General features: G+C 41.7%; 1 protein-coding gene across 1 annotated transcript in view; it reads left to right on the top strand.

The window, feature by feature from the left end:
* Window positions 1-13,634, top strand: part of SHANK3 (SH3 and multiple ankyrin repeat domains 3) — a 346,038-nt gene that overhangs the window by 88,133 nt on the left and 244,271 nt on the right. Inside the window, exon 9 of the mRNA XM_032196507.1 lies at window positions 4,666-4,732. Coding sequence (XP_032052398.1) covers window positions 4,666-4,732 — 67 coding nt within the window. The remainder of the gene's footprint in view (window positions 1-4,665; window positions 4,733-13,634) is intronic.

Raw genomic sequence — 13,634 nt, forward strand, 5'->3', positions numbered from 1 at the left:
CTGATGCAGATCATTAGCAGATACTCCTTGTACACTTAGTGGCAGAATGTTAGTCTAACCGCTTGGCTAAATTGCCTCTTCTAAAGCAAGGCATATGTGTGTGGTCCATAGGGAATAAAAAAAAAAAAAAAAAAAAAATAAAAAACTCATTTGCTGTATAGACCTTGGACAGTAAGTTGGTTTGCAGGAGCAGAGGGCATTTGAGATGCATTTGTCTCAGATCAGCTGTATAGTTCATGCACAGGAGTCCTGTCTATTGCTTCCAGGAACTGTTTGGTCTACAGTGTAGTTATACAGTGACTGACCCCAATGACACTTCCTGAAAGCATCAGACTAGCTGCATCTGTGCAATATAATGGCAGCACACATTGCTATGAATGTATCTAGATTTTCTGCTCATATGGCAGTCCAGATGGAACTACCATATGTGAGCAGTGGGAATGACCTAGTAGGAGTGCCAGATTTCTGGAAATCTAGAACAAATGTAGAAGATGCTTGAAGTCTGTCTGGCCAAGTAAAGGTAGACAACATTGAAAAACATCCAGATATATTTACTCAGGTAGCACTGCTATAAATTGTGGTGATTAAAAATAATAGTTTAGTACTCAGTTATGTGGGAGGAAACCATCAACGATGGAAAGCCTCAGTATCTAGAGACGTTTTGGGTAAAGTGGTTTGGAAATAGTTGCCATCATGAAGTCCGTCATGGTTACAGGATGCTTCTCAGGGTCTAGGGAAAGCTGAGTAGCTTAAAAGTGTTATGACACTTAATGGGCTGCCTACACCAAAACAAAACAAAAAAAGAGACTACTTTTCCATGGAAGATCCACGCTCTTCTTGCCCAGCAGCATCACTGATAATTGCTTCCTTCTGACCCATTGAATCCTATAACCAATGCAGCTTCACCTTTGCCTGCCTCAGACATGGCTCTGCTCTTGCCTTATCTTTGCTGCCTTTGCACCCAATACTGTCAGTATGGATTTTGCACACCTAGGATGATAATGGCAAAGTTCTGGACTTCTTTGATTGTTGCAGTTTGCACCTAAGAAATACCTCTAAGAACAGGGTTTAATGCAGAACAAAAACTATGGTGGTTCATTTGATTCAGCAAAAATCTTTTTCTGCTTCTTCTCAAGTCAGAGGTTCAAGTGAGTGGGGGTATGTACGTTTTCGGGTACAAAAAATATTCCAAAATATCATTTTCAGAGTCACGCCCAGTGGCATCTACTCACTGTTCTTCTGTGCTTCATCCATGCAACTTCCTTTTGAAGGTATCATCAAAAGCCACTGAAATTTGCCATCCTCTCTTTTTCTTCATACCTCATGGAGATCTTTATCAGTTTTTGTGTCAGCTGGAGGCTTCCCTTAAATCAGATAATCAGATGTGTTTGGCTAAGACTCTGACTCATGTCTTGTTGATATGCTTTGCTACTCTTCAGTCTCCCAGCCCACCACTTTCCTTCCATTTGAGACCTTTACAATATATCTCCAGTGGTGGCAATCTGTTAGCTTCAAGTGTCACAGGACCTGTCCCTTCCTCAGCAGAGGGAGGTGGTGTTGTGGATATCTTTAGGGACCAAAGAGCAGATAATGTTAATCCATCTTGGATCTCCCAGTGTTCATACTTGTAAGCACAAGTTCAAGGTCAATATACTCACTATTGTACAGTCATTGCATCAGGAAAAGTCTGATTTTTTCTTTTTTTTTTTTTCTTTTTCTTTTTTTTTTTTTTTTAAATCTTTAATTCTCAGGAGAACTGTTTTTCATGTTTCCTGTGTAAAATACTGTGTTGCAGGTTGGAGCCCTCCACAGAACTAAGATCCTGGCTGTGCTGGCAGTCTGCCTTCATGGTGGCTGGTGGGACTGGGTAACCTCATGCCCATGGCTGAGTCATGGGCTTTAATGGGCAGCTCAGTCGGTCCAGTGGTGAGCTGTCTTTCTACAACACTCCTAAGTAGATGGATATCCTATAGATGTAAAAAAAAAAAAACTCCCCTGATCTGTAGGAGACTCAGCAAAACAGATTTCATGTTGCTCTGTGCTGTGGCTTCTCCTCCCTCAGAAAACTGTGGGACTCGAGAGCTGGAGCCATGTTCTGTGGTGACCTGCTGTCCAGGGCTCGCACGGTGTCTGTCGAATACAATCATTGCTGGGGAAACCAGTGTGCTGTGAATCCCCAGCTGAGGTGACAATGCAATAAGGGAAATCCTTTCATCTCCTTTGCGTTTTCCAAGTTGGATTGAAAAATGTAAACAGCAGGGCTCTTCTCTCTTCTTAGGGATTTATGTGAGATTATATTCTTAGCAGACTTCTTATTCAGCATGTTTCTTCTCGCCTTTCCTGGAAGTTGTAACAGTTCCATGGCTATAAAAGAGAGTGCTTCTGTTGCCTGCACATAGGGGTCCCATGTCAGCTGTCAGACCTCCCTGCTGGGTGGTGGGTGAGGCCGTAGGAGACCTCCACCACCTGCAGCTTGACCAGGAGGGATGCCATCGGGTATTTGCAGTGACAGAAGCAGTTCACATTGCAGCATGTGCATTCACTATAGAATCATATGTTTTGGATATATCTAATGAAACCCATAATTTTTACTTTGAGTTTGGATTTTTCACCGAGACAGTGTTAATTGTTTGAAGAACCTTGAAGTTCAAATGCTTTTTCTAAGTTCTCCTTTCCAGTCTTTTGTTAGTGTGGGTATTTTAGCTATCAAACCTCCCCAGATTCTGGTCATTTGTCCTTCTGTACAAAAGCTTTTGTTGCCTGTTTAGAGAATGTGATGTTTGGGCCAGTAAGCCTTGTATATGTATATAGAGAGACAGATTACAATTGGAAGTAAGCTTGGGGGAAAACAGCAATTCTTACTCTTTTTTCTCTGTTACTGTGGCCTCATTTTGAGATTGCAGAAGGGTTCATTTCTTCCAGCCATTACTGATCTCGTACAATTCTGGCTGAGGAGTTGCAGCATGAATTCTAGGACTCAGGAAAGAAAAAAAAAAAAGCCATATAAACATTGTTGAGCTATATTGAGCATTATTGAGAATAGTAAGACTATTTCTGCTGATAAAGGATCGTAGTAGAGAGGTGTACATGCTGTACTGAGTCACTAAGTTAAAAATATCCCTTCATCACAAGTTAGTGGTAAAATGCAAATGAATCTCGTATTTCTAAAAGCTGTTCTTGTAGGAGGGCAGGAAAATGTTTAACAGGCAGCTGGAGCTGCCAGTCTTGCTCTTGACTCTGTCGATGTCTGGACTGATTCAGTTTCTACTAACTGCCTGATCAAATTTGTTTGTCCCATATGTCACTCCTAAGTTTAAAAAAGTGTGGGGATACAGCAAAATGGTCCCAGCATGGACAGGCAATATAATCATCAGTATCTCAGCCTGCTCTTAGAGGTGTTTTCATGCTCTGAGCAGTAGCACTTTTTTTTCTACTGGGAATCTATCTGGTCCAGCTGGTTCTCATTCCCAAATCAGCTGTAGGTGCTGCGCTGTCCTCAGGGGTTCCTGCCATGTAAGCATGATATGGATATGCTGCTGCGTGGGCAGGAGAGGCACTGGTGTGCAGGGGCAGTTGTATCAAATGCAAGACTTTAACAGTTCAGTCCAGCACAGTTCTTCCAGTTTAATATTCTGAGGACCAGCAACTGACTTCATGTTCTGCTACCCACCTCACTGTGGTTCTTTCACATTTTAAAAGAATATTTTTGGACCTTGTTCTGAAAAAAACATCACAACTAGTTTGGAATTACTAGCTGTGATTCAATGCTGTATTTCCCACCACCCTCACCCCTTCCACCCTCCCCCCCCCCTCACAAAAGATATAAGAAATCAACAAAGAGTTTATGTAATGTCTCTAGTCTATCGGTTGAGTACTTGCTTCAAGGGAGTAGCACGTCAGTCTGTTTTCTCTTACTCATGTTCTAACCTACCTTCTTGAGGACTGCTGGTGTTCTGCTGTTCTCCAGGGCATGAGCATCTGTGGAAGCAGTTCCTGGAGAAAGGCAGACCATGTCTGTGTGTTCCCTTGGCCGATCCACATTCAGCTTCCCCTCTTCCCCTGTCCTTTTGAATTATTTAAGATTTTTCACGTGGAGAGAAACCACAGGATGGGTGTTGGGTAAAGCAATATTTAATGTTGTCTAATATGTTATGGCTTTCCTGGCGTAAGCTGCTGCAGCAGCTGAGTGGAAGTGGTTCCTCAGCCAATGCAGCCTGGAGTGAGCAGGAGCTAGTCCTGGGGACTGTGCAGGTAGGACATGCAGAAAGCTGGGTTTCTGGTAAGCTGCTTTTCATCATCTAACTGTGGTTCGCTGAAAGCCTTCAGGCTTGAGAAAGCTGGTCAGTACCTGCAAGACCTAAAATTAATTCCTAGCTGGTGTTAGGCATATCACCACCAAACTCTGAGGAGATGGGAATGGTTGTCTCTGAGCTATTTGCCACCTTCTCATTGCACAAACAATCAACATAAATTCTCCTTGCAATGCTGAGAGTGTATTTACACCTTGGGGTTACTGACTGGGTGAGCTGAGGCAGAACAATTGTTGGCTCTGCGTCCACCATGGAAGGCAGCTGTTATTAGTCCATATGGCGGTATCTGTGCAAGCAAGCACGGGATCAGTGCTGTTCAGAGCTGCTCAACTGTCTTCCCTCCCTCTCTTTTCAGGTGGCCATCATTGCAGGAAATTTTGAATTGGCTGAAATCATCAAAACCCACAAAGAGTCCGATGTTGGTGAGTTTGATCTTTTTTCTCTCCACCTTTTCTCCCTTTTTAATCTTACTGTAGAGTCCAGGACTATTTTAGAATGGATATGTTAATTGGTGGTTTCCTAGTGCTGCCTGCAGTGATCAGTGGAAGCTGCAGCCTGCAGCTAGTTTTGGGTCTTGGGAGCATCAGGACACATCTACTTTCCTCTCGGGGCCATCATTATTCAGTGAGTTTATTCAGTCCAGTGTTTGCTTGTGGTTGCTGCGATTAGCAAACTAAAGAATTAGACAGATTGGTCTGGAGTCTGAAAAGCTCTTTGTGAAATCCCTTGCCTTTTCTCTCTCTCTGCATCCTTGAAGCCCTTTCATATCAGAGATGCTCTCATGCTAAGACTATTAACTGGACTTGGTGCAAGGAGACCTGTCCTCTCTCTTAGTAGCGATAATGGAAATGGAGCTGCTCCACACTGGAGCTTCTATAAGAAAAAGTGAAGTAGTATTCTGGTATTGTTTCTTTATGGAGAAATATTTTTGGATTTCCTGTTTAGCTTTTTTCCTTGCAGCACGTCCTCTCTCCTCCTTTGGTGTAGATATTGTCATGAAATATATGTCATGCAAAGCTGAATTTTAGGTTAAGTATAAAATCATACCACTTGTTGAGTTTTCCTGAATTGTTCTAGAAAGTTGACTGGATCAGAGCTCACTAGAGCAAGGGACAAGCCAATGTAAAGAGTTAATTCTTGGTGAATGTGAAATCCACAGAAAATACAGAATCATAAGGCCATGTCCTCATTTTGGCTGGGATAGAGTTAATTTTTTTTTTATTGTAGCTAGTGTGATGCTATGTTTTGGATTCCAAAAAGACTGTGGAATGGCATACAGCAATTCAGGTAAACGCATGAGACAAGCAGAAGTAGAGGTTATGACATACATTTCTTCTTTCTCTCTAATCTTTCCCCTTGATCCTTTCTCAGAGAAATTTTTGGGAAGCCTAAATGACGTAGAAGTTAAAAAACTTTGTATGGAAGCCATAAATAACTACTTGTACAATGGAAAGCTTTATTTCTTTTTGTCTAATGGTGTCAAACTTCCCAGAACGTATAACAAAGGTGGATGTTTTTGTTGAGCTCATTCTATTTATAAGGGCAGTTGGAAATCTGTAAGCTTGCTGTGGCAAAGAGATAAAGAGTGTTAACTTTCTATGTTCCCTTCTTTCTTGTGCTGTTCACAAAGACTTTTTTGCTCACTATTGTCTCAGTGCATGTACCTCCACAGAAGGTAAAGAATCATCAGGTCATGTCCTGGTTTTGGCTGGGATAGAGTTAATTTTCTTTGTTGTGTCTAGTATGGTGCTAGTTTTGGATTTATGATTAAGACAGTGCTGATATAACACACTGATGTTTTAGTTGTTGCAGAGCAGTGCTTACACTGAGTCTGAAACTGTTCTTCTTCATGTGCTGCCCCGCCAGCAAGGAGGCTGGGAGTGCACAAGAAGCTGGGAGGGGATACAACCAAGAGACCCAGACTGACCAACTGTATGATATCATGCTTAGTAATGAAAGCTGGGGATAAAGAAGGAGGAAGGGAGGAAAAGAGGGGAGGAGTTATGGTGCTTGTCTTCCCAAGTAACCATTGTGCACGATGAAGCCCTGCTTTCCCAGAAATGACTGGACATCTGCCTTTCAATTGGAAGTAGTGCACAAATTCCTTGTTTTGCTTTGCTTGTGAGTGCAGCTTTTGCTTTACTTATTAAATTGTCTTTATCTCATTCCATGAGTTTTCTCACTTTCATCTTTCCGATTCTCTCCCCAGTCCTGCTTGGGTAGAGTGAGCAAGCAGCTGTGAGATGCTAGCTGCCTGCTGGGGTTAACCCACAAGAAGTCATCAAGTAGAAAGACTTGTACAGCCTGAAACAGCCTTTGAGTATTGGGCTTGGTTCTTGGAAGTGGCTGTGTGTTTAGAAACCTGCACCTTAACCCATCCTTTTATGGCTTCTTTTCTCGGCTAACTATCACTGATGCTGAGGATTTGTGAGAAGAGTCAGAAAGGATGTGAGGAAAAGCCAAAAATTTCTTACACAAGAAAGCCACCCTAGTAATTCAAGAGGAAGGAGACTGCAGTGAGAGGGAAATTGGACTAGATGACCTCCAAAAGTCCCCTTCCAAACTAAATTTTTCTGTGATTCCATATGTGATTGAATGGCTCAATTATTTTTCTTGAAAAATGGCATGGATCAGAAAATGGCATGAAAACGTGTTGGGTAAGAATGAATTGTTCATGTTCTAGATACGGCTGTTTATATAAAATAGGTCAGATAACAGTTGCAAACTAATCGCACACAAACCAGCAGGTCCAGATGGTATCCACCTGGAGTCAATGGGACTAGCAGATGAATTTCCCAAGGAAGGAGAAATTGTTTTTTGAAGTTCATTAAGATCTGAAAAGTGTGAGTGTCTGCCTGGAGGAGAGCAGACTGGCATGATTTAGGATAGGGAAGGGGTCAGGGCTAGGCAGTCTGGCTGTTTCTATTCCTTTTTCCTGATAGTTTCATCACAATAGTTGCAAAAAAACTAAAACAATCTGGTAGGAAAGGGTAGAATTATACGTGATAGTGCAGCATTGTACGTGATAGCTCTTGGAGAAATCTTCTCAAGTTCCTGCTATTAGGCAGCACTTGTCTGTCTGTGAGACAAGAGCTGGTGGCCCCCACCATCAGGAATATTCAGAGAGGACCTGCTGTGTTAAGGCTGTGGAAGGAAAGATAGTTAGCAATAGCTTTCACTCCTTGCACGTGCACAGCTATGTGCACGACAGCCTTCTGCACATAGCTGTAGTTTCTGGCTCTTAGAGCATTCATCAACGTTTCTTTGGATCAGGAGTGTACTTCTGAGGTGGAGCTGGCTGTCCCCAGTTGCTGTGATTTGTCTCACAATGTACAGTAGGTCTGGAGAGTGTGAAGTGAATTCTTTTAGGTGAAAATAACCCAAAACTGTGCTCCATCTGATGTGCTCTATCTGCTTACAAGCATTCAGTTCATGGATCTAGCTAGGGTTGATATAGTTTAAGGAAGATGCCCAAAAACGTCCACAGCGAGGATTTTGGGTGATCAGTGCCTGCTCTTAACAGCCCATTGGGCTGCAGGACTTCTTGTGCGATTTTCTCCATAGTTTCCTGTGCACAGTTCTCTGTCCTTTCAGTCAGTGCAGGCACCAAGATCTGCTTGTTCCATCACAGGCACCAGCACTGAAGTTGAAGATAGAGTGGAAGGCTGCAAATCCAGGGAGGGAGAATGTGTTCTTACAAGTGGAGAACATTTGCAGATATTATGGAATTGGGCTGTTTTTTTTGTTTGTTTGTTTGTTTGTTTGTTTTTCTCCCTTTTTTTTTTTTTTTTTCTGATTCTCATATTTTATGAGTCTGCAGATAGAATGCCATGTATAGTAAATGCAGCCTTTTCTCTTGGTTGGACCTGAGAGGTTGGATCATGAGGACTTGGCAATGAGACTACAGATCCTCTGTGTGCTTGAAGCAGCATAGCACAGTGCTTGTTCATTAGCGGTGGTCCACTCTTGCCCATATGGGAGTGGCTTCTTTGGAATGGCAAGGGCAGCCCTAACCCTCTTGCGCATAGCTGCAGAACCTGGTCTCTGAGCATGCCAGGCAGATTTAGAAAAGCTAGGGATGGCAGAGGAAAAAGGCTGCATGTCTATCAGGAACACCAAGATCTGGTCAGTGGGAAACAGTGCAAGTGGGGCTGCGCCTGAACCTTCGGTCCTCTCTGGAGCACCACCATCAGCCTCCTGGCATGTCCATTTGCTTGTTCCATCAGCTTTCAAGTCTTAAGTCCACATCAGAATTTACCAGCCATATGTGTAACTCCATTCAGTAACATCAGGTGTGTACCACATGACCTGTTTTCCACTAAAACATTACCAGATTACCAGTAGTGTTAATTGCACATAGTTTTTATTTATTTATTTATTTATTTTTATCAGTTGGATCACTTGTCAGCTGCTCAATAATTTTCATTATCCATCTTTCTGGGAAGTTTTCTTAGCCTGCAAATTTTTAAGTGTTTGTTTCAGCTAATTAGTAGTTTCCTATGCTTTGTCATCATGATGTGATACAAGTGCCTCTTTCTGCTTCTTTTAGAATTTACTTGTACATCTACAAAATGACCAAAAAGCTTCTTAAAATTTTCCTCCATTCTGAAAACTGTTTTTTTTTGTTGTTAATGTTTTAGCTCCCCTTATTAATTTAGAGTGTATTGCAAGCCTATATTGATTTCAGTTATTTAAACTTCAAATATGGAAAATATATTTTGCAATAGCAATTGATGTTTTCATTTTGCCACTTTTGTCCAACTAGGCATTTAACCACAGCTGCTTTATTTTACAATTGTGGTATTGTAACTTTGCTAATTTTTTTTGAACTCCTGTTTTTTTATTCGTATTTACTCTATCTGCATGGAAGTAGATCTGGAGAAAATAATATAACATTATCTCAATACTGAGAAATTAACCTTAAGCAGTACATGTACATAAGACTGATTGAGGATTCTTTTTTCTTATGCTGAATATAATCAGGTCATGATTCATGGTCACTAAGCAACCACTAACTTCAAGTCAAAGGAATTAATTCATTATCAGTAATAGTGAGACCCCAAAGAAGTATCCTATATTATGTAAAATATCTTTTTTGTTGGGGAATTACAATCTGTATCAGATCACCAGCATTTGTTCGCCAAACTGAAGTGCACCATAACAACATTTGTTTTCTTTAGGTGTACAGGCAGGGGTGGCTGAGTAACTCATCTCCTCTGGTATGGTTCTGCAGCTTCACTGACCCACAGTGGTCCTTGTTTTTGGGATGTGTTAGACTCTTGGCCCATGTCTGCTGAAGATCCTACAGCCCTGGCTTACTGTTAGTTCTGTATGGGTAGAATTGCTGGCACAGTGTCTTCCTCTCTCCTGCTACCTTGGGACAGATTTTTTTCAAGGTTTTTAGGTCAGAAGATGATCTGGTCACCTAACTCCTCATTAGGTACCCATCCCATACCGTGATGCATGTGGCCTAGTTTTCTTCTCTGTGTCAATTGCTGCCAGCATATTAATTTAAACCATGACACATCAGGAAGATTACATGAGGCTTCAGGCATTGAATTGTTAGTTGTTTTTGAAGTCTCAACTTCATGACATTTTACAGCTCAAACCAAAGAATAAGTTATTTCTCACCAATTAAGGTGTCATGAATCCAACCTGAGCTCAGTGTTTCCTTTGTCCTTCAGGTGCCTTCCTCATCCAAAGCCTGTCCCAAGTATCTCCATGAACTCTGAAGCTGTATGTCAAAAACTGTGTCTGTAAGCTCAGTCTGGGATTACCCAGAAAGTGGAAAAATCTAACATCTTCCAATTCTTCCAGCAGATAGGATGCTTTGGGGCTCAGAAAAGGAGTGTCAATGACAACAATGGTAATGGTCAAGACCCAGGAAAGGGCAACTGCAAAAAGGTGGACCAGCAAACCACTTGTATAAAAACTAGTGCCACAAAAAAAAAAAAAAAAAAAAAAAAAAAGCACAGAGGGTGTTGGTATTTGGAGACTCCCCTATGAGAGGCACTGAGGCTCCCATTTGCTGCCCAGACAATCTCTCTTGAGAGGTTTGCTGCCTGTGTGGGGCCCATATTTGTGACATAACAAAGAGGCTACTGAGCTTGGTTAAGCTGGAGCACTATCACTCATTCTGCTCTTTCATGTAGGGACAACAGAGGCTGTGGCCTTCCATTGCTTAAACAGGGCTTATAAGAAGGTTGGAGAAGGATTCTTTACTCAGGTAGATAATGATAGAGCAAGGGGGAATGGTTTTAAACTGAAAGAGGGGAGATTTAGGGTGGATGTTAGGAAGAAGTTCTTTACTCAGAGGGTGGTGAGGCACCGGAACAGGTTGCCCAGAGAAGTTGTGCATGCCCCATCCCTGGAGGTGTTCAAGACCAGGCTGGATGGGGCCCTGCCAAACCTCATCTAGTGTGTGGTATCCCTGCCTATGGCAGGGGGGTTGGAACTAGATGATCTTTAAGGTCCCTTCCAACCCAAGCCATTCTATGATTCTATGGTTTATTTTTTTCATGGAGAGTTTGACAAGTTCCTCAAAATGATGCTGATGGGACAATAAATTTTAAGACCAGAGTGGCCAGTATTGGGACCTTGTGGTGAAAACTCAAACACTTGCACAACTCTGTGCAAACTTTTGCATAAGTTTCTTATGCAGAAAATTTCTATTGTGGAGTATACTCTTTCCCAATATACGAATTTGTGACTCTCTGTTAGCTTGGCAAACAGCGACTAGCTTCTGTTTATTTATTTTCTTAGTTTAGGTCAGCTTGACCAGCTTCTGAACCTTTGCATGGCTTTATGTTGAACTCTTTCTGCTTTTTAATATCCCCCCCAAAAAATATGCAACAGTTTAACGTTCTTTTTAGCAATGTTGACTGCATTCTGATGCATTTTTCCATAATAACCTTATGGATGAACAGACTGTGCTACCCTTTTTCAGGGACTGATACATCTAGTGGTTATGTTAGCTTTTCTGCTCACTGCATTGGTCTTGGAGCTTGTCTGTAGGTGGTTTGTGTCAGGAATCACTGGCCTGTTTCAGTCTCTCTGAAAGGAGCTCTTTTTCAAGGGACAGTTCTGTACTGTATAAACTATGTTTGTGTTTCCCAGCTGCTTTGTCTTGCATCAGGAAGTAATGAAATGTGTTCAGGTGATCCCATCTTAACAAATGCTCGAGATTCCACTGTGTCAGCACCTTCTCTCATATGCTATTGCACCAGCCATGGCGTCACCTGCAGTTTTATTGCCAATGATCTGTGTTTGTCTATAATGTGTGTATATATTACCGTATATACGTCCATATATAGAGAGGTCATTGGTAAAGGTAAAAATATAAATATTACTGTAACAAGAACTGGCTTACTGGATAATATTGGAAATATTCCCAATTGTTGCTCTTCATTAATGATTGATTATTTTGTCTTACTGTCAGTTAAAATCTGCCTTAGTATCTTGACAAATGGTAGCATGTAATCAGTATCATTACAGTGAAGTCAATGGTTTCACCCAAGCTTATTATTTGTGTCAGTGAGATTTGAGTTCTTAAAGCCATCTTGGGTGATATAAATTAAATTCTCATGCTTTATTTTTCAATTCTTAAGTGTCCTGTTTCAGTGTGTCTAGTTCTTTCCTAGAAATGATATAAAGCTATGCTTTCTGTGGTTATCTGAATAATCCCGCTGACCCTTTCAAAACTGCCTCCCTGTCCACTGACACATTTTAAAGAGTATTATAGATATAGGCCAATGATTCAGTGAGTTGTATGGCAAATTCTTTTGAACATTGCTGCAGAAGCTTTTGACCCGCTAATTTGAACGTATATAACTAAATAAACATCTGTTACTGCTATCCTTGGAATTGTGGGGGGAAGTTTTAACCTGTTTTATTTCTGGGTGCATTTTTGATGGTATGGAGGTATGTATAGGAATTATTTTCAAATATAGATCAGAAATACTTGTTTGATGCTTCTGATTTTCTAGTCATCACTGTTAATTTCATTTTGTCACTCCTGTAACGGGTCTATGCAGTTGCCAGGATTTCCTCTGTGGGGATTTGAGCAGTGGCCTAAGAGTCCAAGCAGGACACTAAATGTTCTGAATATGACAAGGAGAAGCAGAGGAATGAAAATTCTTGCAAGGAAAATCTTCCGGTTATGATATGCATCAGGCTGATAAATATTGTCTGAAGAGAAAGTCTGACAATCTCATATCATGTACTACTCACAGGTGAATTGGAAGCACATTTGAGGACAGTTTGTAGAGAAAAGCTAGCAAGTTTGATTAAAATGTATTTTTAGCAGTTTCAATTTAAGTTTTACAAATACAGAGAGAAATCTGTCCCCAGCTACATAGGGCTGACACTCTGAGTGGGATGGGGCAAAAGACCTGCACTGAGATGGAGGAGTGAGGCAGGAGGGGGTAGTTCTGAGGGGCGGTGTCCAGGGATGAAGCATCACATGAGAACATGAGAATGGGTAATTAAGAGGCAAATGAAGATGACTGAAGAAATCATTAGAGGATGATTTTTTTTTTAAATTAAAAAGGTGTGTGTGTGTGGGGGGGAACTGACTCCAATTCCTATCAGTGCACTATTTCTCAGTAGTGAGGTAAATTAGCAGTTACCTTGCTGGAGCTAAGGGGGTGGCTCTGGTCTGCCTGATCATTGTGTACTTTTCCTTTAGTTTTCATTCCTGGAAAAAAATACCTGAAAGGTCTCTTGGAGTATCCTCTCTCTCCTACATGGAAGAGAAGCCTGAGCGTCAGTGTGCCACATGAGGGGAGATGCTATGTGCCTTCTTCGTTCTGCTTTGTAATTTTCCACTATTAAAATGTAAATGTGGCCTCTCAGCTTGGAACTGTGGAGACATTTGCACTTCGTGCTCTTTTGCTCTTTTACATGAATATTTAACATCAAGCCAGTAAATCTCTAAATAACCTCAGAGTGTTGATTACATTTTGGTTCATTAGCCTGAAGCTTGGGATTGTTTGGAGCGTGGTCCAGGTGCCGCCCAGTGACAGTGCAGCATCTCGGGGCCCAGAACTCCTTGGGGAACCCTGGCTACGCCCTGCTCCTACCACACCTGAGCAGCAAGGGGCATTTTCAACCCAAGAGCCATGCATTTCTCCTTGTGGAGGGCAAAAGCAAACACGGAAGTGTCAGATTAACCAGGCTGGCTGGAGCACGGTTGTGCTTCTTCGAGCAGCGCTGTCATGGTAACTGAAGTGATTCATTTTGCTGCGAGAAACCCAGTAAACACACTTTGATTAAACTCTTGAGAAGGTATAGAAAAGAATCTTCAAAGCTGATTGTATGAGCTGC

The sequence above is a fragment of the Aythya fuligula genome, chromosome 1 (genome assembly GCF_009819795.1).
Source record: "Aythya fuligula isolate bAytFul2 chromosome 1, bAytFul2.pri, whole genome shotgun sequence".
NCBI lineage: Eukaryota > Metazoa > Chordata > Aves > Anseriformes > Anatidae > Aythya > Aythya fuligula.